This window comes from Prionailurus viverrinus, chromosome C2 (assembly GCF_022837055.1).
Source record: "Prionailurus viverrinus isolate Anna chromosome C2, UM_Priviv_1.0, whole genome shotgun sequence".
In the NCBI taxonomy this organism is placed as follows: Eukaryota; Metazoa; Chordata; class Mammalia; order Carnivora; family Felidae; genus Prionailurus; species Prionailurus viverrinus.
In genome coordinates, this window is record NC_062569.1 from 75,791,454 (window position 1) to 75,817,259 (window position 25,806).

General features: G+C 37.8%; 1 protein-coding gene across 3 annotated transcripts in view; it reads left to right on the plus strand.

Annotated features, from left to right (window-relative positions):
- Positions 1–25,806, plus strand: part of YEATS2 (YEATS domain containing 2) — a 116,512-nt gene that overhangs the window by 54,992 nt on the left and 35,714 nt on the right. For all 3 annotated transcript variants that reach the window (XM_047874250.1, XM_047874252.1, XM_047874251.1), the window contains exons 9-17: positions 544–588; positions 3,311–3,491; positions 7,758–7,997; positions 9,633–9,791; positions 11,427–11,530; positions 13,153–13,260; positions 13,776–13,958; positions 21,750–22,008; positions 25,040–25,201. In XM_047874250.1, coding sequence (XP_047730206.1) covers positions 544–588; positions 3,311–3,491; positions 7,758–7,997; positions 9,633–9,791; positions 11,427–11,530; positions 13,153–13,260; positions 13,776–13,958; positions 21,750–22,008; positions 25,040–25,201 — 1,441 coding nt within the window. The remainder of the gene's footprint in view (positions 1–543; positions 589–3,310; positions 3,492–7,757; positions 7,998–9,632; positions 9,792–11,426; positions 11,531–13,152; positions 13,261–13,775; positions 13,959–21,749; positions 22,009–25,039; positions 25,202–25,806) is intronic.

Consider the following 25,806-nt stretch of genomic DNA (forward strand, 5'->3'; position numbering starts at 1 on the left):
ATGGCTATAGTAAACACCATTTTGTGTAAAACTTCCTCCATTTTTAGATAGTGCTTAGAGGGGCGCCTGGGTGGCGCAGTCGGTTAAGCGTCCGACTTCAGCCAGGTCATGATCTCGCGGTCCGTGAGTTCGAGCCCCGCGTCGGGCTCTGGGCTGATGGCTCAGAGCCTGGAGCCTGTTTCCGATTCTGTGTCTCCCTCTCTCTCTGCCCCTCCCCCGTTCATGCTCTGTCTCTCTCTGTCCCAAAAATAAATAAACGTTGAAAAAAAAAAAAAATTTTTTTTAGATAGTGCTTAGAATGTTTTTAGAAGTATATAGTTTATATTAAAGGTATAATAACTATATGGTTGAGGTTGTTTTTATTAATTTTATTCATCCCTCCAATTCAGAGGGTTTTTATCGAAGTGATGAATAGATATATTATGAAAAAATAGATCCTATGTTACGAAGACTTGTGGTGAAAGGGGTTTTAGATGAGATTGTATGCTAAGATTTATAAGTAAGCTTAGTGAAACTTTACACTCTTCTTTTCTCTTTCAATAGCTGGATAGAACTTACACTGGCCTGCAGACTCTTGGAGCAGAGACGGTAGGTTTTTCCTGCAGTATTATTTGGGAATAAGTAGAATGAAAATTGATCTTCATTTTTAACTGGAAAAAAATGAGTGCTGAATTTTTTAAAGAGTTTTTCTTCTCCCTTTTTAAATTAAAAAAAAAGATTAAAATGCACATAAAGTATCATTTTAACAATGTTTAATTGTACAATTAAGAGGTATTAAATATACTCACATTTTTGTGCATGTATTGCTATCATGCATCTCCAGAACTCTTTTCCTCTTGGAAAACTGAAACTATACCCATTTACAGTAACCATTCCCCTTTCCTTTCAACCCCTGGCAAACACCCTTCTACTTTGGGTCTCTGTGAAGTTTTGACTACTCTAGGCATCATATAAGTGGAATTATGCAGTCTTCTTTTTTTTTTTTTTTTTTTTTTGATTGGCACATTTTACTTAGCGAAATGTTCTCAAGGTTCATCTGTGTTGTAGCGTGCATCACAATTTTCTTCCTAAAAAAAGCTGAATAATATTCCATTGTATGTATATACGTTTTGTTTATCCAGTGATCTGTTAATGAACACTTGAGTTGCTTACATCTTTTGGTTATTTGAATAATCCTGCTAAGAACATGGGTGTATAGATATCTGTTTGAGTCTATGCTTTCAGTTCTTTTGGGTACATACCCAAGACAGTGGAATTGCTAGATCATATGGTAGCTCTATTTTTTTTTTTTTTTTTTGGAAGATTTTATTTATTTATTTTTTTTAATTTTTTTTTTTTTTCAACGTTTTTTATTTATTTTTGGGACAGAGAGAGACAGAGCATGAACGGGGGAGGGGCAGAGAGAGAGGGAGACACAGAATCGGAAACAGGCTCCAGGCTCCGAGCCATCTGCCCAGAGCCCGACGCGGGGCTCGAACTCACGGACCGCGAGATCGTGACCTGGCTGAAGTCGGACGCTTAACCGACTGCGCCACCCAGGCGCCCCGGAAGATTTTATTTTTTAAAGAAATCTCTATACCTAGCATGGGGCTTGAACCTACAGTCCCAAGATAAGTAGCTGTACACTCCACTGACTAAGCCAGCCAGGTGCCCCATGGTAGCTCTGTTTTTAATTATTGAGGGACAGCCACAGTCTTTCTATAGCAGCTGTACCATTTTACATTCCCACAAACAGTGCACAATGGTTCCAGTTTCTCCACCTGTTTTCCAGCACTTATTTTCTATTATTTTGATAGTGGCCAAACTAATGAGTGTGAGGTGGTATTTCATTGTGGTTTTGATTTGCATTTTCCTAATGATTATTGATGTTGAGTATCTTTTCATGTGTTTATTGGCTGCTTGTATATGTTCTCTGGAGAAATGTCTAGTCAGATCCTTTGCCTACTTTTGAATCAGGTGTTTGGTTTTTCGTTTTTGAGTTTTAGGAGTTCTCTGTATTCTTGATATTAATTTCTCATCAGATCATTCTGTGTATTATTACCTATTCACTCTGTTGATCGTGTCCTTTGATGCACAGAAGTTTTTAATTTTGATGCAGTCCAGTGATTCTCTTTTTTCTTTTGTTGCCTGTGCTTTTTATATCATATCCAAGAAGTCATTGCCAAATCCAGTGTCAGGAAGCTTTGCCCTTACATTTTCTTCTAAGTGTTTTACTGTTTTGGGTCTTCTGTTTGGGTCTTTGATCCATTTTGAGTTAATTTTTGTATATGGTGTGAGGTAAAGGTCTTCTTTCATTCTAATGCATGTGGATATCCAGTTTTCCCAGAACCATTTGTTGAAAAGACTGTCCTTTTCCCAGTGGTCTTGGCATTTTTGTCAAAAATAATTTGGCCATATATATGAGGTGGCATTTTATTCCAGTGGTCTATATGTCTTCTCGATGCTAGTACCACATGGTTTTGATTACTATAGTTTTGTAATAATAAGTTTTAAAGTCTGGAAATGAGACCTCCAACTTGGTTCTTCTTCCCCATGCCCTTCCTTCCACTTGTTTTGTTGTTGGTAGTGTTCATGCTATATCAGCAGTAGCCATTATAGTTAGAATTAGCCAATTAAACCTTATTCTGTTTAGGGAAATGTGCTCTGTTGTATCAAAAGATACTTATTGAGCATGTACTATATAGGAGACATTGGTCCTGGTAATGGGGATACAGAGAGATAGCTGCTGTTCTTAAAGAGTTATATTCTTGATAGTGTTGAGAATGGGAAGAAGATATAAAGATACTTATTGAGCATGTACTATATAGGAGACACTGGTCTTGGTAACGGGGATATAGAGAGATAGCTGCTGTTCTTAAAGAGTTATATTCTTGATAGTGTTGAGAATGGGAAGAAGATATATAGTAAACAAAAGGAAATAAGTGATACAAAGAAGAGAGTAGCTGGGGGACAAGGGAGTTGCTTTAGCTAGGTTGGTTAGGGAAAGCCTCTCTGAGAAGGTGACATTTGATTGAGACTTGATGAGAAAGAGGCAGTCATACAGGGATTTGTGGGGGAAGAGTGTTCTAAGGCATAGAAACAGCAAATAGTCCCAAATTATGTGATTGGTTTCACTGGGTTATTTATCTATTAAACCAAACTAGATTACATTCTGGGGTAAGTCCTTTAGTTCTTAGATTGAAATTGCCTTTGAAGTATGATTAAAAATCATTTGTTACATCTCTTAGAGTACCACGTTCTTAGACAAGCTTGGGGCTTTCTGTGACACTGATGATGGATTCATGAGTCCAATTGTTGCCTGATTGTGTAGGTAGTGGATGTTGAGCTCCACCGACATTCTCTTGGAGAAGACTCCATTTATCCTCAGTCTTCCGAGTCAGACATCTCTGATGCCCCACCATCTTTGCCTTTGACCATTCCAGCCCCAGTGAAAGCTTCCTCACCGATAAAGCAGTCACATGAGCCAGTACCTGATACTTATGTGGAGAAAGGTAATATATTTTTCCTTATATGGAAATGAATTTTTCCTTGTACAGAGGAATCACTCTCTGGGGCATTCCTTTCTCTCATTTGCATAATATGATATTGAACTGCTTCCTGTAGAGACTGAGGAGTGTATGGAAAATAAGTTTTCCATAAATAGGCATGCTGCCTCTACCTATACAGTCCAGTTGTGAAAATAGCCAAATCCTTATTCTCAGAAAAAATTTTTTCATGAAGTTCTACATGTTTTATAAAATATAAAACTTACTAAAAGACATTAAATGTTCATTTTTTGATGATTATAATGGTTTCTTCTGATATGTTACAGGAAGAGTTTTTGGTTGTGTGTCTAGTTGTGTGAACAAGAAACTGAATGTTAAGTATCTATTTAAAGTACAATGTAACAACTGACACCACAGAAATACAAAGGATTATAAGAGAATATTATGAAAACTATTTATGACAACAAATTGGACACCCTAGAAGAAATGGATAAATTCCTAGAAACATAAAACCTCCCAAAACTGAATCAGGAAGAAATTGAAAATTTGAACAGACCAATTACCAGCAGTGAAATTGAATCAGTAATCAAAAAATGCCCAACGAACAAAAGTCCAGGGCTAGACAACTTCACAGGTGAATTCTACCAAACATTTAAAGAAGAGTTAATACCTATACTTCTCAAACTATTCTAAAAAATAGAGGAGGAAAGAAAGCTTCCAAATTCATTCTCTGAGGCTAACATTACCCTCACACTGAAACCAGATAGACACTACAAAAAAAGGAGAACTGCAAGTCAGTATCTCTGATGAATGTAGACACAAAAATCCTCAACAAGATATTAGCAAATCACATCCAGCAATTCATTAAAGAAATCATTCACCGTGATCAAATGGGATTCATTCCTGGGGTGCAAGTGTGGTTCAGTATTTGAAAATCAATCAGTATGATACATCACATCAACAACAGAAAGGATAAAAACCATATCATTTCAATAGTTGCAGAAAAAGCTTTTGACAACATACATCATTCTTGATAGAAACCTTCAACAGAGTAGGTCTAGAGGAAACATACCTCAACATAATAAAGGCCATATATGAAAAAACCCACAGCTAACATCCTACTCAATTCCCCTAAGGTCAGAAACGAGAAAAGGATGTTCACTCTCACCACTTTTATTCAACATGGTACTAGAAGTCCTTGCCACAGCAATCAGACAAGAAAAACAAATCAAAGGCATCCAAATTGGTAAGGAAGAAGTAAAACTATCACTGTTTGCAGATGACATGATACTATATATAAAAAACCCAAAGACTCCACCAAAAAACTACTAGAACTGATAAATGAATTCAGTAAGGTTGCAAGGTACAAAATCAATATACAGAAATCTGTTAACATTTCTATACACTAACAATAATAATAATAAGCAGAAAGAGAAATCAAGGAAACAGTCCCATTTACAATCATACTAAAAGAATAAAATACCTAGGAATAAACTTAAGGAAGTGAAAGATCTATATTCTGAAAACTGTAAAACATTGATGAAAGAAATTGAAGATGACACAAGCAAATGGAAAGATACTTGATACTCATGGATGGAAGAATAAATAATGTTAATGTGTCCAGACTTCCCAAAGCAATTTAATGCAATCCCGATGAAAATACCAACAGCATTTTTCATAGAACTAGAACAAACCCCAAATTTGTATGGAACTATAAAAGACCCCCAAAGAGCCAAAGCAGTCTTTAAAAAGAATAAAACAGGTGGTGTCACAGTCTCAGATTTCAAGATCTGTTACAAAGGTGTAATAATCAAAACACTATGGTACTGGGACAACAGCAGACACATAGATGAATGGAACAGAATAGAAAACCCAGAAATAAACCCATGCTTATATTGTCAATTAGTTTTTGACAAAGGAGGCAAGACTATGCATTGGGAAAAAGACAGTCTCTTCAACAAATGGTGTTGGGAAAACTGGACAGCAGCATATAAAAGAATGAAACAGGACCACTTTCTTTCACTATACACAAAAACTCAAAATGGACTAAGGGCCTAAAATGTGAGACCTGAAACCATAAAAATCGTAGAAGAGAGCCCAGGCAGTAATTTCTCTGACACCTGCAGTAGCAACATTTTTCTAGATATGTCTCCTGAGGCAAGAGAAACAAAAACAAAATAAACTGTTGGGACTACATCAGTATAAGAGCTTCTGCACAACAAAGGAAACCATCAACAAAACCAGAAGACAACCTAGTGAATGGAAGAAGATATCTGAAAATGACCTATCAGATAAAGGGTTAGTATCCAAAATGTATGAAGAACTGATACAACTCAAAAAAAAGAAATAATTCAGGTAAAAAAATGGGCAGAAGACATGAACAGACATTTCTCCAAAGAAGACATACAGTTGGCCAACAGACACATGAAAAGATGCTCAACATCACCCATCATCAGGGAAGTGCAAATCACAATCACAAGGAGATATCACCTCACACTGGTCAGAATGGCTAAAATCAACAATGCAAGAAACAGCAAGTGTTGGCAAGGATGTAGAGAAAAGAGAACCCTTGTGCACTGTTGGGGGGAATGCAGACTTGTGCAGCCACTGTGGAAAGAACAGTATGAACGTTCCTTAAAAAATTAAAAAATAGAATAACCATATGTATGATGCAGTAATTCCACTACAGGGTATTTGCCCAAAGAATACAAAAGCATGAATTTGAAAAGATACACACAGTATTATTGCAGCATTATTTACAACAGCCAAATTAGGAAGCAGCCCAGGTGTTCATTGATGAATGGATAAAGATGTGCTATATATGTACAATGGAATATTACTCAGCCATAAAAAGACTCAAACTTGCCATTTGCAACATGGATGGCTCTAAAGAGTATTTAAGTTCTTTTAAGTGGGTTTTTTTTTATTTAACAAGTGAGCTATTAATTAGCAAAGTTGTCACAAAGCAAAAACAGAAGTCAGAATCTCATATGGAAATAGTTAAAAGGAAAGAAATGAAATTCAAAGCAGTCAAGTTTCATCTCCAGGAATTGGTGCAGGTAAAATGTTTACTAGGATGTATGGTTTCAGCTAAGGTAGAGATTAAGTTTATGGATTATATATAGAAACCAGAGTGACTAGTAATAAAAAAATAAATAAGTGGAAGTCCGAGAAAGACAAATGCCATGTGATTTCACTTATATGTGGAGTTTTAGGAACAAATGAACAAAAAAAGGAGACCAACAAAAACAATAGACTCTTAATTATAGAGAACAAACTGATGGTTACCAGAGGGGAGATGGATAGGGGAATGGGTGAAATAGGTGATGAGGATTAAGGGTACACTTGTGATGAGCACTGAGTAATGTTTAGAGTTGTTGAATCACCATATTGTACACCTGAAGTTAATAGAACACTGTAATATAAGATTCGTCATCAGCAAATGTATTTTGACTACGGTATTTTTTCATTTAATAAGTATATAAGTATATCATTAAATCACTTCTGTTATATAAAACTGGTTCTAAATGGCATCAATTTACTCTCTCAGCCTATATTTTAATGTGATGTTAATAATTTAGTCCTTTTATAAATTTTAACTATTCTTTAAATATCAGTTGCATCTTCTTCATGGGCATTTAGCAAAATAGGGCATTATTAGATTAAGCAAATGCTTTCTTTTTTTGTTTTTAATTTTTTTTTTTAACGTTTTTTAATTTATTTTTGAGACAGGGAGAGACAGAGCATGAACAGGGGAGGGGCAGAGAGAGGGAGACACAGAATCTGAAACAGGCTCCAGGCTCTGAGCTGTCAGCACAGAGCCCGACGCGGGGCTCGAACTCACGGACCGCGAGATCATGACCTGAGCCGAAGTCGGACGCTTAACCGACTGAGCCACCCAGGCACCCCAACAAATGCTTTCTTTTGAGTTTTTCTTTTTTTGTAATTTATAGTTTTTCAGTTCATATAAAAAATGGCAGAACATAATACACTTGTGTACTTTTTATATTATACATGCTTTATAGTTAATATTTTCTAATTTTTTGAAAGAAGCATTTTAATAAAATGATTCTAAACATAATAATTTACATTTCATCCAAAAATGTATAAAGGGTTCGTACATATGCCAATTGTGTTTTTTACTAGTGAATGGTTTAAAGATGATTGTTGAAATAAGGGATCTTTATTGTTTCATTCTTTTCCCACGATAGTAAGGTTTTACGATTTCTAAGCAATTTCTGACTTGTCATTGACCTGTTTCCTTTCAAATAGGATTCCCAGCCAACACTGAAGCTGAGAGACACACTACATTTTATTCTTTGCCGTCTTCATTGGAACGGACGCCCACCAAAATGACAACATCCCAGAAAGTTACTTTTTGTTCTCATGGCAATTCAGCTTTTCAGCCAATAGCGTCAAGCTGCAAAATTGTGCCACAAAGTCAGATTCCTAATCCTGAGTCACCTGGAAAGTCCTTCCAACCCATCACCATGAGCTGCAAGATTGTTTCAGGTATATAGGTGATGTGTGTCAAGTTGATGTGTATAAAAATTGTTGGAATGACAGAATGTATTATGGCTTTCTTTTTTTAAGTTCTTTTAAGTAGGGTTTTTTTTAATTTAACAAGTGAGCTGTTAATTAGCAAGTTGTCACAAAGCAAAAACAGAAGTCATCTTATATGGAAATAGTTAAAAGGAAAGAAATGAAATTCAAAGCAGTCAAGTTTCATCTCCAGGAATTGGTGCAGGTAAAATGTTTACTAGGATGTATGGTTTCAGCTAAGGTAGAGATTAAGGTTATGGATTATATATAGAAACCAGAGTGACTAGTAATAAAAAAGAAAAATTAGAGGCCTTTTGGTGTGGAGTTAAAGCTTTAAAGGTGGGAATTGGTTTGGGATTGAAATGTCTTTTATACTCTCTAACCACACAGAACATTACTCATTTCTGTTATCAGTGGGTAGTTCTGAGCCTTCACTTTCACTAAAGTTGAATTGTCCATTGTCTCATGACAGTCTCATGTTAGGTAGGCTTCTGGTAGGAATATACTTTATGGTTTTGACTGTACCACTTCAGAAAAGACATGAAAGAGAGTCTGCAGAAATATCTAGGCAGTGGGAGCCTTCTGTATATGAAGGGAGAGAAAAGGAGTCTTTGGTGCTAAAAACAGACAACTAAGCAGAAATATCTAAGTTTTTGAAATTCATGAAAGGTGAAGGATGTATAATTTTACCTACAAGTTAGAAGCATTTTGGAACTTGCTGCTTCAGAGGTGAAATAGGCTGACATAGAAATTGGTTTGAAGTTTAGAGAAATTCATGGATGACACATTTGATCGATACAAAAACCATTGAGGATTTTTTTTTTATTTTTTATTTTTTTATTTATTTTTTATTTATTTTTATTTTTTTATTTTTATTTTTTTATTTTTTTATTATTTTTTTATTTTTATTTTTTTTTATTATTTTTTATTATTATTTTTATTTTTTTATTTATTTTATTTTTTTTTTTTTAATTTTTTTTACCATTGAGGATATTTAACGATACGTGGGTAACCTTTGAGAGTATTCTGTGGGAACAGGTACTCCGGATTGTAGCTCTGACATAGTATTGGCAGACTTGTTTTGGGTGGGTGAATTTCCTATTTACCTATTGGAAATTAATTGTAAATCAAGACTCCTGCCTGGTTTGTGAGTCTGGCTGTTCACTTACTTATTTCCTCTAATTTTAGTGTCTTTGAGTGTAACCGTAATTATAACAATCTGCCCAAGTTGTTAAGAGTTTTATTTAGGGATTCAGCGGTTTCACGCTGTTATATAAAGCTCTGCTTTTTGAACTTTAATGTGCCTTGGGATGGGTGTATGGGGGAGAATCTTGTTAAAGTACAGATTTATATTTAGCGGGTCTCGGCTAGCATCTCAGAATCTGTTTTTCAAAAGCTCCCTGCTGATGCAAAGATGTGGAGAGGGAAATACACTAATCCTTGCTTCAGCTACACTGCTGCTGTTGCTCATTGTCTGAAATACACAGTCCCATTCTCTTTTCCCTGGTAGACCTGCCCCTCTTGCATTATCTTCATCACCTTAGATGGGTTGAGTAGATCTCTTTTGTTTATTTGGTTTCTCTTTTCTCTTTTTTATTAATAAAGGTTCCCCCATATCAACTCCAAGTCCATCACCGCTGCCTCGAACCCCAACTTCCACTCCAGTCCATGTGAAGCAAGGCACTGCCAGCTCTGTCATTAATAATCCCTATGTTATCCTGGACAAGCCAGGGCAGGTTATTGGAGCCACCACTCCCACTACAGGTGTGCGTTTGATCAGTCTTTGTGTTATCCCAAAGGTTTGATCTTTCGTAAAGATGAAATCTTAGTGTGGACTTAGTAGTCATGTAATGGAGTAATGAAATCTTTATAAAAAGAGGAGGGGATCTGGAATAGTAACTCCAGTGCGGTTTCTTTGAGGGAAGATGTACTTTTTGTAAAAGTTGTATTTTTTAGGAATTTTTCTTTTTAATTTCTAAAGAGTAAAAGTGGGCCATAATTAATTTTCTTTAAAAAAAAAAAAAAGATGTTTTATTTTTATTTGGAAGATAATTCTTTTTTGGGCCTGCAAGCAATGTAGTTATTTTCCAAATTAAACTTTAGAAAAAGAATACCTTTGTGGACCATGTATGTGTTTCACCAGTCAAGTAAAAAAGTGATCTCTACTTTTCTGTGAATAAGGTAAATTTTGTGTATGGGAAGGAAGTTGAACTCTGCAGTTCTAAAAAGGGACCTCTGATAGGAAGAATAAGAATTGGATTCATTGTGTTTGTCACCATAATCTATAACTACAGAGGGCTTTTCAGGTTTTTTTGCAGTATTTTCATTAACATTATTTTATGTAGTCCCTTCAATTAAACTATGTAAACACATGCTTCTAAGTTTCTGTAGCTTTAAGAGAAATAGTGAAAAGAGAAGTGACTACAATGAGACTGATTTTTTTTTTTTTTTTTTTAAACATAATTGATTTAACACATGAATGTATGTTGGGTCTTTCCAGGTACTTTTTTTGGAAAAGTTAGGTCCTTTAACCATGATTGTAACTGTGGAGCTCCTTTAAAAATGCTGCTTTCAGGGGTGCCTGGGTGGCTTAGTTGGTTAAGTGTCGGACTCTTGATTTCAGCTCAGGTCATGCATGATCTCACAGTTCGTGAGTTTGAGCCCCATGCGGGGCTCCACACTGAGCATGGAGCCTGCTTAAGATTCTCTCCCTCCTGCTCCCTGTGCCTGCGTGTTCTGTGTCTCAAAATAAATAAACTTAAAAAAAAAAAAAGGCTTTCAGAAATTACTTAATAGCCTTTTGGAATGTATTTAGAGATGCCAAATAGGAATCTTTGAGGGTGTTTAGTTTTAGGAATCAGCCAAAAGTCTTTGTAGGCAAGTTTGGTAAATGGAGCAGGTGATCAAATACCATTTTGGTCTTGATTTATTGTTGGCTACAGATAATGAGACTTACTGTTATCAGTCCCTAAAGGCAGTTGTATAGACGGAATATAAAATGTTTAATGTTGGCAGCACTTTGGAACAGGTCTAGCCTCCTGTGAAACTACTTTTATGGAGCCAGCATTCACTTGAATGCATACATTTGGCACATTGTTAAATAACCAATATCATTATGTTCTGGTGTCTCTATTTAAATAGCAGAGTATATAATGTTTACTTATTTATTCTTCTACATGTCCTTACTAGTTTCTTGTCTATTTTTAGGTTAATGAGGTGGTTAACTTCATAGGAGGAATCTCTAAGCGTTTTTTCTATAATAATTTCATGGTTGTGAGTTTTCAACCTTTGAAAATGAAAAATATTGGGGGAAAAGGGAAGGTTGATGGAAAATACTTTAAAGTTACATTTTGTAAATTTTACTTTGTGCTTTATTTTTAAATATGCCTTGCTTATCAGGAAGTCCTACAAACAAGCTCTCTACTGCTTCTCAGGCCTCCCAAGGAACAGGTTCCCCTATTCCTAAAATTCATGGAAGCAGTTTTGTAACATCTACTGTCAAGGTAATACTCTTATTGCATTATTACACTTTGCCAGTTTCTAAAGACAGTAAGTTCAAGCTCAGCAAGAATTTAAGTAGAATCTTCAAGCTAGTAAGAATCTTGAAGACCATCTACTCCAGACTCCCCTACCTTACTCTTGACCTTTTCCTAGTGTAGAAAGTGTTTTCTCAATACTTCCATCAGTTGGACAGTTGGTATCTATTTGAAAACTTACTATGATGAGGAGGCAGCTATTTTGAGGGGGGGGAGGGGTCAGTTTTGTTACACATTTCTCCTCATAAAATTTTTCCTTATTCATCTGGCAGTATATGTCTTTTCTTCCTATATTTGTACCAATAAGGAGTAAATACATTTTTTTCTAGGTGTCAGCCATGTAGTTACTTGAAAATGATTCTTATCTTTCCACAATTTTTTTCTTTGTCCTCTCCCCCGCCTTCTTCAGAGTAAGAAGGCCTTTAAAATTAGAACTTCAGGTATGCTCTGACTTGTTCATCTAAGAGTGCTAGGTATCTGCTCATTGTTTAGCAAAGATAGTCCCTACTGTTTGGTTAGTTATTCAGCTTACTCATCATGGTCATGGCTGCCCAGAGACTTTGAGGTATAAACTCATGTGTGAGAAAGAACTAAGAATTCAGAGATCATCTCCTATGTGACTAGTGCTAACACAACATTTCTTATATGTAAGCAGTTAATGGTGATGCTGTTGAATAGTTTTCTGGTCCAAGGTGACATTTTTCCGAGTTCAATGCTGTCTGTGAGCACTGTGTTACATGAATGCCTAAATTGTAATAATTGCCTTGAAGGCTGTAATTCTCTGCCAGTCTGTTTTTTAATGTTTGTTGATCTTTTCATTACACAGCTAAGCAGTGTTCTTAACTTTGTTACTTGTCCCTAATTTATGGCAAATTGCCTCTGAAATTTACAATTTGTATTTGAGAATTAGAGACAAGTGACAGTAATTTTGAATGTTGACCTTCATTGTTTTTGCATTTAATAACTCTTCAGGTTCTTTTTGTTGTCTTTTAAATACTTATTGAAAAATTTCTGCCTGTGTTGGGTATTTATTTGGAGTAAAGATAAGTCAAGTTGTGTAAGTACTATTGAAAGGGTATAAGTACTAAAACACTCTAACCACCTGTTACATTTATTTATTTAGTGCCTAGACTCTAGGGATAGAAAAGAAATAAAGTACAGTGTCAGTCTTCTTCAGTGGCTTACGACCTGGCAGGGGACTAGACATGTACACCAATGAGTCAGTCAAATGTTAGATAAGACTACATTGTTGGATAAGAGTCTACATTGTATCTACATTGTAGATAAGAGTCTACAAATGTTAGATAAGAGTCAAATGTATGATAAGAGTCTTTCCAGCCTGTGAGGGGCACAGATGAGTAGGTTCTTGCCAGGTTATAGCCTTTCCTTGCATTTGGTTTCTAAGACAATATTAAAATGCAAGTGTGGGGGCTTGGAAGACTCCAAAGAGTTTTGAGCTTTTAGTTTTCTTTTGTGTATTGGTTATGTTGCTAGAGGATGTCACAGATTTATATTAAATATAAGTGACTGGGATATCTGAAATCACTTATTGTATCATAATTGAACAGTGTATATTTTTACATACACAGCAGGAGGATTCTTTGTTTGCATCTATGCCACCTCTTTGTCCAATTGGGAGTCACCCTAAGGTTCAGAGTCCCAAGCCTATCACTGGAGGACTTGGAGCTTTCACAAAAGTGAGTATTTGTTAGGGCATTATCCCATGAGTTGATATGGTTTTGTTACATAGTAATTTTTGTGGCATATTGGAGTTGACGGACACTACCTTACTACACGTTACTTTTTAGTATGCCTTAATTCTTAAGATCTTACTTCTGCAACATGTTTTCATTTATTCAGTAGTGTCCACAGGGCAGCCTTTGGAGTCCAGCAAGATGGTAACTCCAGAGAGCACAAACGTTGTGTGTGTTTGTTTCTTCTGCCATTTGCCACCAAAATCCAGAACAAATGGACTAGGTTGCAGAAATACAGGATCAAATCCAGATCCTACTTGTGGTCCTTTTGATAGCTCTTATGGGCTATATTTAAGCGGGATTTTTTTGTTTGTTTTGTTTTTGTTTTTGTTTTACTCTTCTGGTGGGATCAATTTTTATAGAGCTTCATTCATTCATTCATTCCTACAAGCTGAATAGATTCAGATATTAGTGGCTTTTTTCATGGAATGTTTATTCAGTGTCATGTTTGTTGCCAGGTAATCATCAAACAGGAACCTGGTGAAGCCTCTCATGTGCCTGCAACAGGAGCTGCCAGCCAGTCACCACTCCCTCAGTATGTGACTGTGAAAGGGGGTCACATGATAGCTGTGTCCCCTCAAAAACAGGTCCTAACTGCTGGAGAAGGGACATCCCAGTCACCAAAGATTCAGCCCTCCAAGGTTTGAATTGGGTAGGGATGGGGAGGTCATTATGTAATTGAACATTATTTGCCTAAATAATAGGCAGGTGCTGACAAGATTCAGGTGATAGGATTGCTGATTCCAGGAAAACCTGTAGATGGAAGCCATGTTGGAGAAGCAAGTCAGTCAATGTTAAACCCATCTGCTCTTGGAGTAATCTTTGACAAGAGCAGGGGTGTGTCATGTAGAGGGCCCCAGAACAGTTGAAGAGGCAAAGGGACACTGTCATCTGACAATAAAGGTGATAGACTTCATGTACACAACTTCCCACTTGATTCAAGTGTAAAGGCCACGGGACCAAGGTCTACTGTTTTCTTTATTTCTGGTAGGCAAGTGCTACAGTTTACACCTCTGATGTTCAGGCTGTGTGATCTCTTTACTGACTCTTGACTCTTTTTTTTTTTTTTTTTTTTTTCCTGATTCTTGACCCTCGAGAGAATTTATTTGTTTCATAATTTGGAGATGTGAGGAATTAATATATCGAGAGAACTATAAAATTGCATGTAGATTCATGTTTTCCTGCATTGGTTGTGCTTATGAGTGCCTGTGTGTGTCCTCTTCTCACACGCTGTCTGTAATTTTCAAACAGCCTTGTAAGGTGGATACTCTGAACCCCATTTTACAAACAAGGAAGCTGTGGCTCTGAGGGGTCAACCAACTTCCTTAAGAGTATATAGCTAACAAGTGACACAGGATTTGAACCTAGGTCTGCTGATTCCATAATCTTCCATTGCAGAGCTAATTAAAATTTGTGAGCCATTGTCTGGAACCTAAACACGCTTTTAGAACATAGTTAAATTATCTCATTTTGGGGGCAGATACATTGTAAAGCTATCCAGAATATTACATGAAGTGCTTTTCAACTTGAAAGCCAGCCTATCTAGGGATAGATGAATTGCTTTGAGAAGAGTACTTTAAAATAGAAAAATGGTTTTAGATATCTTGGTTAGTTTAGATAGCTACACATGAATTGAGACAAAAATTCATGTTCTAAAATCTGTATGGTTCTAAAATTTATAAGAATCCATTAACCACTTTCCCAAATTTATCTGGTCATGACTCATCTGATGATTAAAATATATAGATACTGACGCTCAGTTGGTTAAGTGTCCAACTTCAGCTCAGGTCATGATCTTGTGGTTTGGGAGTTCAAGTCCTGCATTGGGCTCTGCACTGGCGGTGGGGAACCTGCCTGGGATTCTCTCTCCCTCCTTCTCTGCCTCTTTCCCACATGGACACGCATTCTCGCTCTCTCAAAATAAGTAAATAAATTAACTTTAAAACGTATAGATGTAGATACTGAGGCCCCCATCTCAAACTTTCTGAATCAGAATCTTCTTAGGGGCCCTAGGAATCTGGATTTTTATTAAGCTATCCTGCTGACTCATGTGATTAGGCAAAATTAGGAACCACCAAGCTATAGCATCATATTTGACTTTGGGGCTTCTCTAGCCAGAATCACGAAGACAGGCACCCCCAACTGCTTCCCAGTGCTCCGTTTTTTTGGCCTTAGGGGTAAGCCTTTTGGCAAAGTCCTTTCTGTTACTATTATTTGGGCTTGTTACTCAGACACATTTTACATGTTCTTCAGAATCTAATTTGCTTCACCAAAGATACATGGAATGTCTGGTTTAGGTTTTTGAGTCAATATAGCATTGCTGTTTATGCTCAGAAGCTCTGAGCAAATTAGTTTCACTTTTTTACACTTTGCAGTTTGCACATCCACTCCTCTGTGTTGCTGAACAACTGTATTGGCTTTCTTGTCACATTGCCACCTACTTAATGGCAATGCAGAACTAAGAAAAAATGGATGGGTTTGTGCTAGAATGCCCTGAGTAGAGTTTAAGGGCACCTGAAAAAGGCATAGAAGAGTGTGAAAGAAATGCGCAAAAGCAGAAGACCGTGAGAAAAGACATTTCCTGTTTACCTAGGAAATTTAGTGTATGCTTTGGACTCCAGATAAGGAGCTGTCTACAAGTACAGACTGTCCCTGGTTATTGCTGAAGTGCCTGCCCAGAAACTATGCCTGCCCAGAAAGCAGAAGCGTGAGCAAAATGATACTGTTTTACCTTCCATTCAACTTTGGCACAATAGAAATACAGCTTATCTTTTTTCATGAAAGTAGAGAGGTGCTGTTTTAAGGGACAGCTAAGTACTTAGTGGGTTCGTGTGAGAAAGAACCAGTGTGGCATAGTAAAAAGAATCTGAGCTTTGGAGTTAGAGCCTTTTCCAGATCTCAGCCGCTCCTTGCTTGTGTGACCTGGGCAGGTTTGTCTTCCTAAACTTTGTTTTTTCATCTAGTAAAAGGGAGTAATACCCTCCTCTGCCTTTCAGAGTTATATGAGAATTAGAAACCATTGTACATGAAGGACTTAGCACAGAGCGAGCGCTTAATAAATGATAGTAGCTTAAATGACTACGGACAAATCCTATGTAAATGTGCAGGAGTACCATGTACTTATCATTAAGTACTAAATCATAATTGGCCATACTCTTCAGTGTCTGGAGAGAAAATTGCATACATAGAATCCTTACTTTCTGGTTGTTAAAGTAAATTCTGACTTGCAAAGGTCTGTACAGAGCACAAACAAAAACACTGAATCAGAGCATGAATCAAAGTGAAATATTTACAACACTATAGAACAAAGGGTGTCTGCTTTGTGACACTAAAGGAAGTTAGGAATGCAGAGAGAAGTGTTGTGAATGGGAAAAGTTCACGTTCTAGGCCAAAGTGTTATATTGTTAAAAAAAGAGAAAGAAAGAAAAACTAATTTGAGGTTATAGTGACCTACTTAAGAGTCTTCCTTATGATGTCTGTAGACAGCTGTGAGTAGGATTTTCCCCAGTAGAATTCCAGACTTCCTTATTCTCTCTTTTTTCAAACAAGATGGGGGGAGTTGGGGGGTGCTAATCTTGCCAGTGGTATGCTCCTAGTGGATAAGCTCTGCTAATCAAAACTGCCCTCCTGTGGCCAACTTGGGATACCACATTTTATTTAGCTCTTGGGAGAAATTACATATGTCATATCCTGGAAATTTTGAAGCCGTTGAGTGAGAATAGAGGTTGATACAGCTGAGAAAAGCAAGTTAAGATGCATGGAGTTTTAGAAAAGAAAATAGGTCCAATCCATATGTTTTCCTTTAAGATTTTTTTTGCTTTCTTTGTTGGTTTAGGAACACGAAAATAGGGGCGCCTGGGTGGCTCAGTCGGTTAGGCGGCCGACTTTGGCTCGGGTCATGATCTCACAGCTTGAAGGCTCATAGGTTCGAGCCCCATGTTGGGCTCTGTGCTGCCAGCTCAGAGCCTGGAGCCTGCTTCAGATTCTGTGTCTCCCCTCTCTCTCTGCCCCTCCCCTGCTCATGCTCTGTCTGTCTCTCTCTCTCTCTCTCTCAAAAATAATAAACATTTTAAAAAATTTTAAAAAAAAGGAACATGAAAATAGATGATGTGTAATTTAGTTCATGCAGTGAATTATTAAATTTGATATATTCAGGAAATGTGAAGACTCTTGTCTTGGGAAAAAAAGTTTGACTACTATAAAAGAGAAATACAAAAACCAGAAGCCTAAGTTTTTGTCTCACTCATCAAAGACCAGTAGGCAGTTCTAGTATGTTGCTTCGACAATCATCAAGAATCTAGACACTCATGTCTTGTTGCTCTGCCATTCTCAAAATTTGGTTCTCAGGTTATGGGCTAATATAACCATTTTATCTCATGCCACCATGTTTGCATTTCTGGCCAGCAGGAAGAGAAAAGGAGGTGTAAGGAGGCATAACCCAAAATTTGCACTCATCACTTCTCTTCCTATTCTTTTAGCCAGAAATCAGAAGACCAGCCCTAGGCTAGGAAATATTCTATGTGGCCATGTCCACATAGCTAAAAACTGGGGGCTCTCTTACTATGAGAGAGAAAGCAAGAATGGATATTGGGATTCAACTGGCACTTTGTGCCGTATTCCAAAAATGTTTTCCTATGTTAAGAAACTTTTTTTTCCATAAATACACAGAAAAGTTCTTGATTGGGGTGCCTGAGTGGCTCAGTTGGTTGAGCATCTGACTCTTGGTTTCACCTCAGGTTATGATCTCGGTTTCTGGGTTCAAGCTCTGCTTTGGGCTCTGCGCTGACAATGTGGAACATGCTTGAGATTTTCTCTCTCCCTCTCTCTCTGCCCCTCCCCTGCTTGCTCATGTGCTTGCTCGCTCTCTCTCAAAATAAATAAACTTAAAAAAAAAAGCTGATTAATAAAAAGAGTTTATACTTCCACATCTGTAGGGGAAGTGACTATGCCCAGCTCTGGCCACAGCGACACTCCATGTTGCATTCAGAATGAGGCTTATACAGTCAGAGTAGAGAGATCTGGATTGTTTTAACCACGCCAGTATAGCTGGGAGGATTTTTCTTCTCTAAGTTAACTTGCTTTTCCCCGTTGAGTCTTTGAGTCTTTTCTTCTTCCTTTCCATCCTTCCTTTCCATCCTGCCTTAAACTTACATGAAAGTGGAGAGACTTTTGTAATGAATCCTATAATGCCCATTTACCCAGTTTCAACAATTATCAACATTTTGCTAATCTTATTTCTCTTTCTAGGATATTTTAAAGCAGATACCACCTGGTATATACTTTAATTTCTGTTTGACTAAATGAGTCTAGGATTTAAGACTAAGGTCCTCTGCCCTAGCCAAATGCTTATCCATTTGGCACTCTCTATCCTTTGCATCTCCATGTAGCCTCATAGATTACTGTTCTTCAGTTAATTATAACGAGTGCAATGGGGAGCAGCAGCTATCATTTACTGTGTTCATCATACTGGCTAGGCATTTGATAAACTTATCCTCATTTATGTCTCATGATCTTATCCATGTTTTATAAATGAGTTGTCTAAGGCTAAAGCTCACAAACATTAAATAACTTTTCCAGCTACAAACTAGTGGAACAAAACTGGGAGACCAGGTCTGACTGCTTATAAAGTCCTGTACTCTTTGTTCTTTGTTACACGGTGATTTATAACACTTGATTAGGGGACCGTTTTCTTCACATCAGTCATACTGTCCAAGCATGTGGCCAGTGTGTTTTACTGTATTCACATTCTTTGAAAAGAAACCATGTATGATTTATTAATTATTTAACTTAAAAGTTTCATTCATCAGTTGCATGTTTATCATTTATCTTAGGTAATCCTGTTATTTTTAGTTGAAAAAAGATGCTAAAATTTCAGTAAAATACAATGATATAATCAATACCCATGTATCCTCCACCCCAAATTAACACGTTCATATTTATTTCATCTCATATTTTCTCCTAGTAAAACATGACAGAGTTGAAGTCCACTTTGTTCTTCCCCAGAGCAGCACTATCATGAATGTGAATGTGTAGCTTTCGAGTTCATACTTTGTATTGCATAAATCCATAGCCATAAATAACATGTAATGTTGTATATTTTGAAGATTTACGTAAAATATATTTTTATATATATATTCTGTTTTTCTTCAGCTCCCCTTCCATTCAGGATTTGTACTGTCAGTCTGTTGATGCTGATACATGTAGTTCTAGTGTATGCTATTCCATTGTCTGTCTTATACCACAGTTTATCCATTACTCTACCTGTAGACGTTAAGTATGTTGCTACATGTTATAGGTATTAAGTTTGTTGACAGTTTTTTGTAATTATAAATAATGCTATCTTGGACATTATGTTCCCTTGAGCACGTGTCTAAGATTTCTCTAGGATATATTTCTAAAAGTAGAATTGTTACAACATGGAGTATGTGAATTTTCAATTTTAGTGGATATGCCAGTACCTCTCTGGAGTGGCTGTACAAACTTACTTTTCTTTCATCAGGGAACAGATAGATGTTCCTATTTCCCCAGACCCTTTAGCCACTTCTTGGTGTTATCAGACTTTAAAGTTTTTGACTCCAATCTGATGGGTGAGAAGTACTTATGCTTTCTCATTTTCACTTTTAGAGAGCAGGTCTTTGGTATTCTTTTAATCTTGTAAAAGACTCTTTGCAACTAGTTCCTGGTGAGAAGTTCTTTTTTATGAAATAAAGAACTGGGAAGTGGAAACCCTGACCCAATTTACCATTAATTGAATTGTTTCTTGTAATTAACATCCTCTATTGACTTTGTCTGAAGAGTTCTGTAGTATTTCCTTACTTGAAAGAGTTCACTTTATAATATTTTCAGAACCAGATATTTTCAAGTTTCATAATTTGGGTATTGGGTCTTTTAAAAAAATATTCTTGCTTAGACCTTTTAACCAAATGTTGACCTTTAAGGAAATGAAAAATTAGAAGTATTTAGAAAAAGATGACTTTTCTTAAAAATCAGTTGGAAGAAGGGGCACCTGGGTGGCTCAGTTGATTAAGTGTTCGACTTAGGCTCAGGTCATGATGTCATGGTCTGTGAATTTAAGCCCTGCATTGGGCTCTGTGCTGTCATAACTGCTCAGAGCCTGGAGCCTGCTTCAGAGTCTGTGTCTCCCTTTCTCTCTGCCCCTCCTCTGCTTATGCTCTGTCTCTCTCAAAAATAAATAAATATTTTAAAAATCTTTTAAAATGTATATTAAAAAGAGTTGGAAGCAAATACATTAAAAATATCAAGAGGTTATTTCTGGGGCATCTGCCTGGCTTAGTTGATAGAACATGCAACTCTTGGTCTTGGGGTGGTGATTTTGAGCCCCATGTTGGGGGTAGAGTTTACTTTAAAAATAAAATTGAGGGGCGCCTGGGTGGCGCAGTTAAGCGTCCGACTTCAGCCAGGTCACGATCTCGCGGTCTGTGAGTTCGAGCCCCGCGTCGGGCTCTGGGCTGATGGCTCAGAGCCTGGAGCCTGTTTCCGATTCTGTGTCTCCCTCTCTCTCTGCCCCTCGCCTGTTCATGCTCTGTCTCTCTCTGTCCCAAAAATAAATAAACGTTGAAAAAAAAATTTAAAAAAATAAATAAATAAAATAAAATAAAATTGGGGCGCCTGGGTGGCTCGGTTGAGCGTCCGACTTCGGCTCAGGTCATGATCTCACAGTTCGTGAGTTCGAGCCCCGCATCAGGCTCTGTGCTGATGGCTCGGAGCCTGGAGCCTGTGTCACATTCTGAGTCTCCCTCTCTCTCTGCCCCTTCCCTGCTCATGCTGTGTCTCTCTCTGTCTCAAAAATAAACAAACATTTAAAAAATTTTTAAAAATAAAATAAATAAATAAAATTTATGGGGCGCCTGAGTGGCCCAGTTGGTTAAGCGTCCAGCTTTGGTTCAGGTTATGATCTCACAGTTTGTGGATTTGAGCCCCGCATCAGGCTCTGTGCTGTCATAACAGCTCAGAGCCTGGAGCCTGCTTTGGATTCTGTGTCAGCTGCTCTCTCTGCCCCTCCCCTGCTCATACTCCATCTCTCTCTGTCTCTCAAAAATAAATAAATGTCAAAAAAAAAATTAATAAAAATAAAAATAAGTAAAATTTAAAAATAGGTTATATCTGGAAAAGTGAAAATTATTTCTTTGTATTTCTGTATTTTCTAAGTTTTTTTTAATTAAAAACACATAAAATAAGTTCTAGATAGTAGCTGGGGTTAAGACAAAAACTGTAGCTTTTTATTGTAATACTATCCAAAATGTGAGAAATGTTTTTCACATCTATCATAGGTATCATTCCTAGAGGATTAGATTAAAGTCATAGCTAGGACTTTGCTTTGTTCTTTGCTAGAGCAGAGTGACCGTTCTGTTCGAAGAGTCCTTGAAAGGACTGAGAAGAAGCACTGCTGAATTCTTCTCTATTTTCAACAGGTCGTTGGGGTGCCAGTTGGGTCCACTTTACCTTCAGCAGTGAAACAGGCTGTAGCAATCAGTGGCGGCCAAATCCTTGTAGCCAAGGCCAGCTCTTCTGTTGCCAAAGCTGTTGGTCCAAAGCAAGTTGTGACCCAAGGAGTTGCCAAAGCAATTGTGAGCGGAGGTGGAGGCACCATTGTTGCTCAGCCGGTGCAAGCCTTAACCAAGGCTCAGGTCACTGCCGCCGGCCCTCAGAAGAGTGGATCCCAAGGTTCAGGTAACTGATACTGTTGCAGGGCCCTTTCAGCAGCAGCTCTTTCTAAACTGTTCTTTGCTAGTGATTTTATTCAGTGTTTGGTTCTAAGAAAACCTGTTGGTTAGTGCTATAAGGAGTATATAAAAATATGTTAATCTTCTTCATGTAACATTTTACGTAGAGATCTGTAAGTAGTTTAAGAGGGGTGTGTGTGTGTGTTTTAGCAAGAGTAATAGAAATAGAGGGTTTTTGGGGCGCCTGGGTGGCGCAGTCGGTTAAGCGTCCGACTTCAGCCAGGTCACGATCTCGCGGTCCGTGAGCTCGAGCCCCGCGTCAGGCTCTGGGCTGATGGCTCGGAGCCTGGAGCCTGTTTCCGATTCTGTGTCTCCCTCTCTCTCTGCCCCTCCCCCGTTCATGTTCTGTCTCTCTCTGTCCCAAAAAATAAATAAAACGTTGAAAAAAAATTTTAAAAAAAAAGAAATAGAGGGTTTTTCTTGATAACTGCTTTCTGGTCTGACATAATTTTTGTTTGACCTTTTCTCCACTTTGGGTTGTATTCAGACTTAAAATCTTGGGATGGTCATTTATCAGCAGCATTTTGAGATATTGATGTATCATTATATTGTATACCTGAAGCTCATGCTATATGTTAATTGTACTTGAATAAAAAAATTAAATTAAAAAAAGAAAACTTAAAAACTAAATAATAGGGGTGCTTGGCTGGCTCAGTTGGTACAGCATGTGATTCGATCTCGGAGTTGTGAGTTTGAGCCCCACGTTCGGTGTAGAGATTATGTAAAAATAAAATCTTAAAAAAAAACCCAAAACTAATTCCAGAACCAACTTTATATATTCAAAATAAAATAGGGGCACCTGGGTGGCTCAGATGGTTACACTACCAACCCTTGATTTTGGCTCAGGTCATGATCTCACAGTTCGTGAGTTCAAGCAGGTTCTGCCCTGACAGTGTGGAGCCTGCTTGGGATTTTCTCTCTTTCTCTCTCTCTCCTTGTCCCTCTCCCTCCCTCCCTCCCTCCCTCCCTCCCACTCCCTCCCTCCCTCTCTCCCTCTCTCTCTCTTTCCCTGTACCCCCTCCCCCCCAAAATAAATACACTTGAAAAAATATAAAAAATAAATATAAAAGATTCATAAGAAAGAAGAAAAAGAAGGTAGTAGATGTCCAAAATAAAGATTTCAGAGGTGATAAATTGCTGGTGATGACAAAGTCCATTTGTGGCCTTAAAAAAGAGTGCTTGAGATAGATTGGAAGAAATGATCTTGGGAGTTTAGAAAATGAAGTACCTGAGAAGCCAGAAAATTAAACAGGTCATCTGCAGTGCTGTTACTGAGGATGACAGTTGTTGGCATACAGCAAGACTGAGTCAGGAGTCAGTCTTTAGCAAGTGAGGGGAAGTGACTAGGGGTTCAGTAAATGAGAGTAGAAAAGCAAGGGGTAAGGTGGTAGAGCCATGCATGATCCTAACAGGAGCCAGCAGGTTTTTCCTCTGGAATGAGGGGTGGTAATGGTCTGAAAGCCAAACTGGAGAGCAAAAAGGCGTCTCTTCTAGTCCTGGCCCTCATACACTGAGGTAAGATTAAAAAACAAAAAACCAGCTTTTAGCTAAGGGGCTGCGAGGAAGTCCTATCTTCAGAGGACTTTTAGTGTTTAGTTACACAAAAAGACATTAAAGTTGAAAGAGGTGGAGATTCTAAAGGGTGTAATTGACCACAAAGGGTGTAATTGACCACAGCAGGAATTCCTGGGGGCTTAGTGAAAGAGATGGGGGAGGAGGAGGGCCTGAGAAGGTGGACTCAGATCAGGAATGGAGAGCAGTTTGGGGCTGGACTTCCGGGTAAGGGTGACAGACCAGAGAGGTTTGCTGAGATGCATATGGTGTAAAGTGGGATTAGTTCTGGCAGTAGTGGAGAGATAATGGCACTCAGTTTTAATATCAGTCCCTGATGTTTTGGGGCAGCTTCTAGGTTCTTGGTTCCCCAAACCTTGCACAGTGAAGTAGTAATGAGAAGGAGGACTAGTCCAGCAGGCTGGAGGAGGCCATGAGAGTCCTTTGCCTCTGGTGACTCACATGGTTCTGTATGCTTCATTTTGTGGGGATTTGGATTCAGAGCATTTGCAGAAGTTTTGATGTGTAAGTCTCCATTTAAGAATCTCATTTAAAGGCTTACAGCCCTGTGCATCGAGAAGTAAATTCTAAGGGATAAGCGAAAGCTCTTTGACATAGGTAAGACTTTAAAAAGCTGAATTATAGTTTCATAGTATATGTGCCAGTGTTAACTGTGGCATTTTCTTAGTTCTTAGAAAGTGAGAGAGATAAGAAGTCTAGTTTCAAATCAGTAGATTCATTCATCACTAGCAATTGATTGAAGGGGCTTTAAACAATTGGGAGGAAATATATATTCATCCATAAATAAGGTGATTATTTCATTGACTGTCTAAACTATAGTACTTGTGAGAGTAAAAAGAGTTACTATTTTATTTTATTTTATTTTATTTTAATGTTTGTTTATTTTTGAGACAGGGAGAGACAGAGCATGAACGGGGGAGGGTCAGAGAGAGAGGGAGACACAGAATCCCAAACAGGCTCCAGGCTCTGAGCCATCAGCCCAGAGCCCGACGCGGGGCTCAAACTCACGGACTGTGAGATCATGACCTGAGCCGAAGTCGGAGGCTTAACCGACTGAGCCACCCAGGCGCCCCAAGAATTACTATTAATAATCATTGGGACACAGTTATAAACTGGAACTGTTCTGGGCAAACTGGGACATATGGTCACCCTGTTTATGTACAAATACTCCTTTCTAGTTTACAGCAAGCTCTTCTAGTATATAGATTATTTTTTAGGTAGCAAGATATTTAAGACTGTCCACCTTGTGTATTTAAGAAAACTGTAGAGTTTACTGTTTATGTTTTTCAGTAAGTATCTTACTACGTCGTTTTAATTTTAGAGATAGCATTGACCTCAGTTCAAATTTATCATAACTGTTTTTCCTCTTTTTTTTTTTTTTTTCCTTTTCCCCTTTACCATTTTAGTAATGGCAACATTACAGCTACCAGCCACTAATCTGGCCAACTTGGCAAATTTGCCTCCTGGCACCAAACTCTACCTTACAACGAACAGCAAGAACCCTTCAGGAAAAGGAAAACTGCTGCTGATCCCTCAAGGAGCCATCCTACGAGCTACCAACAATGCTAGTTAGTCCATCATTAAATCTTTGGTTCTTGGGCTTCTGGGTATGTTCATTTCACCCACCCAGGGGCAGCTCTTACCTGTTTCAAGAAGCATTTCCATAGCTCTGTGTATGATGGTAGTATTTGCCCACATGGATTTAAAACATACATATAATTTAACTAGAAGTAGGCTTAGTCCTAGGAGGTGATACTGTTATTTTGCATTTATCTACTCAGAGTTTGGGATCAGATACAAAGTACATTGGAGAGGTATGGCTACTAAAGGTGTGTTGAGAGAAACCTGTCCATGTGAACTGTAAACAAAAAAGAGTTCTTCCTTTTCAGTGATATCTAGAAATGTGACACCTGTGGAGAAGTTAGCTGAGAGCCTATATTTATTTTGGAGGGGATAGGAATAGGAGTGGAATCAAGTGTCTCTGCCTGCCATTATTTAGATGTGCATGTTAAGTTTGCTAGGTTTGGAGATGGAAAGAGAAATAGAGAGTCAGCCTTAGTGTACAAGCCTTAAAACCCCAAGGAAATTAGGTGGTTTATCTAGATTGACAAACTTTTGTTGTGACATATAGAGAAAACAATTTGGTGTTGGAAAGGAAACGGTAAAGGGAATT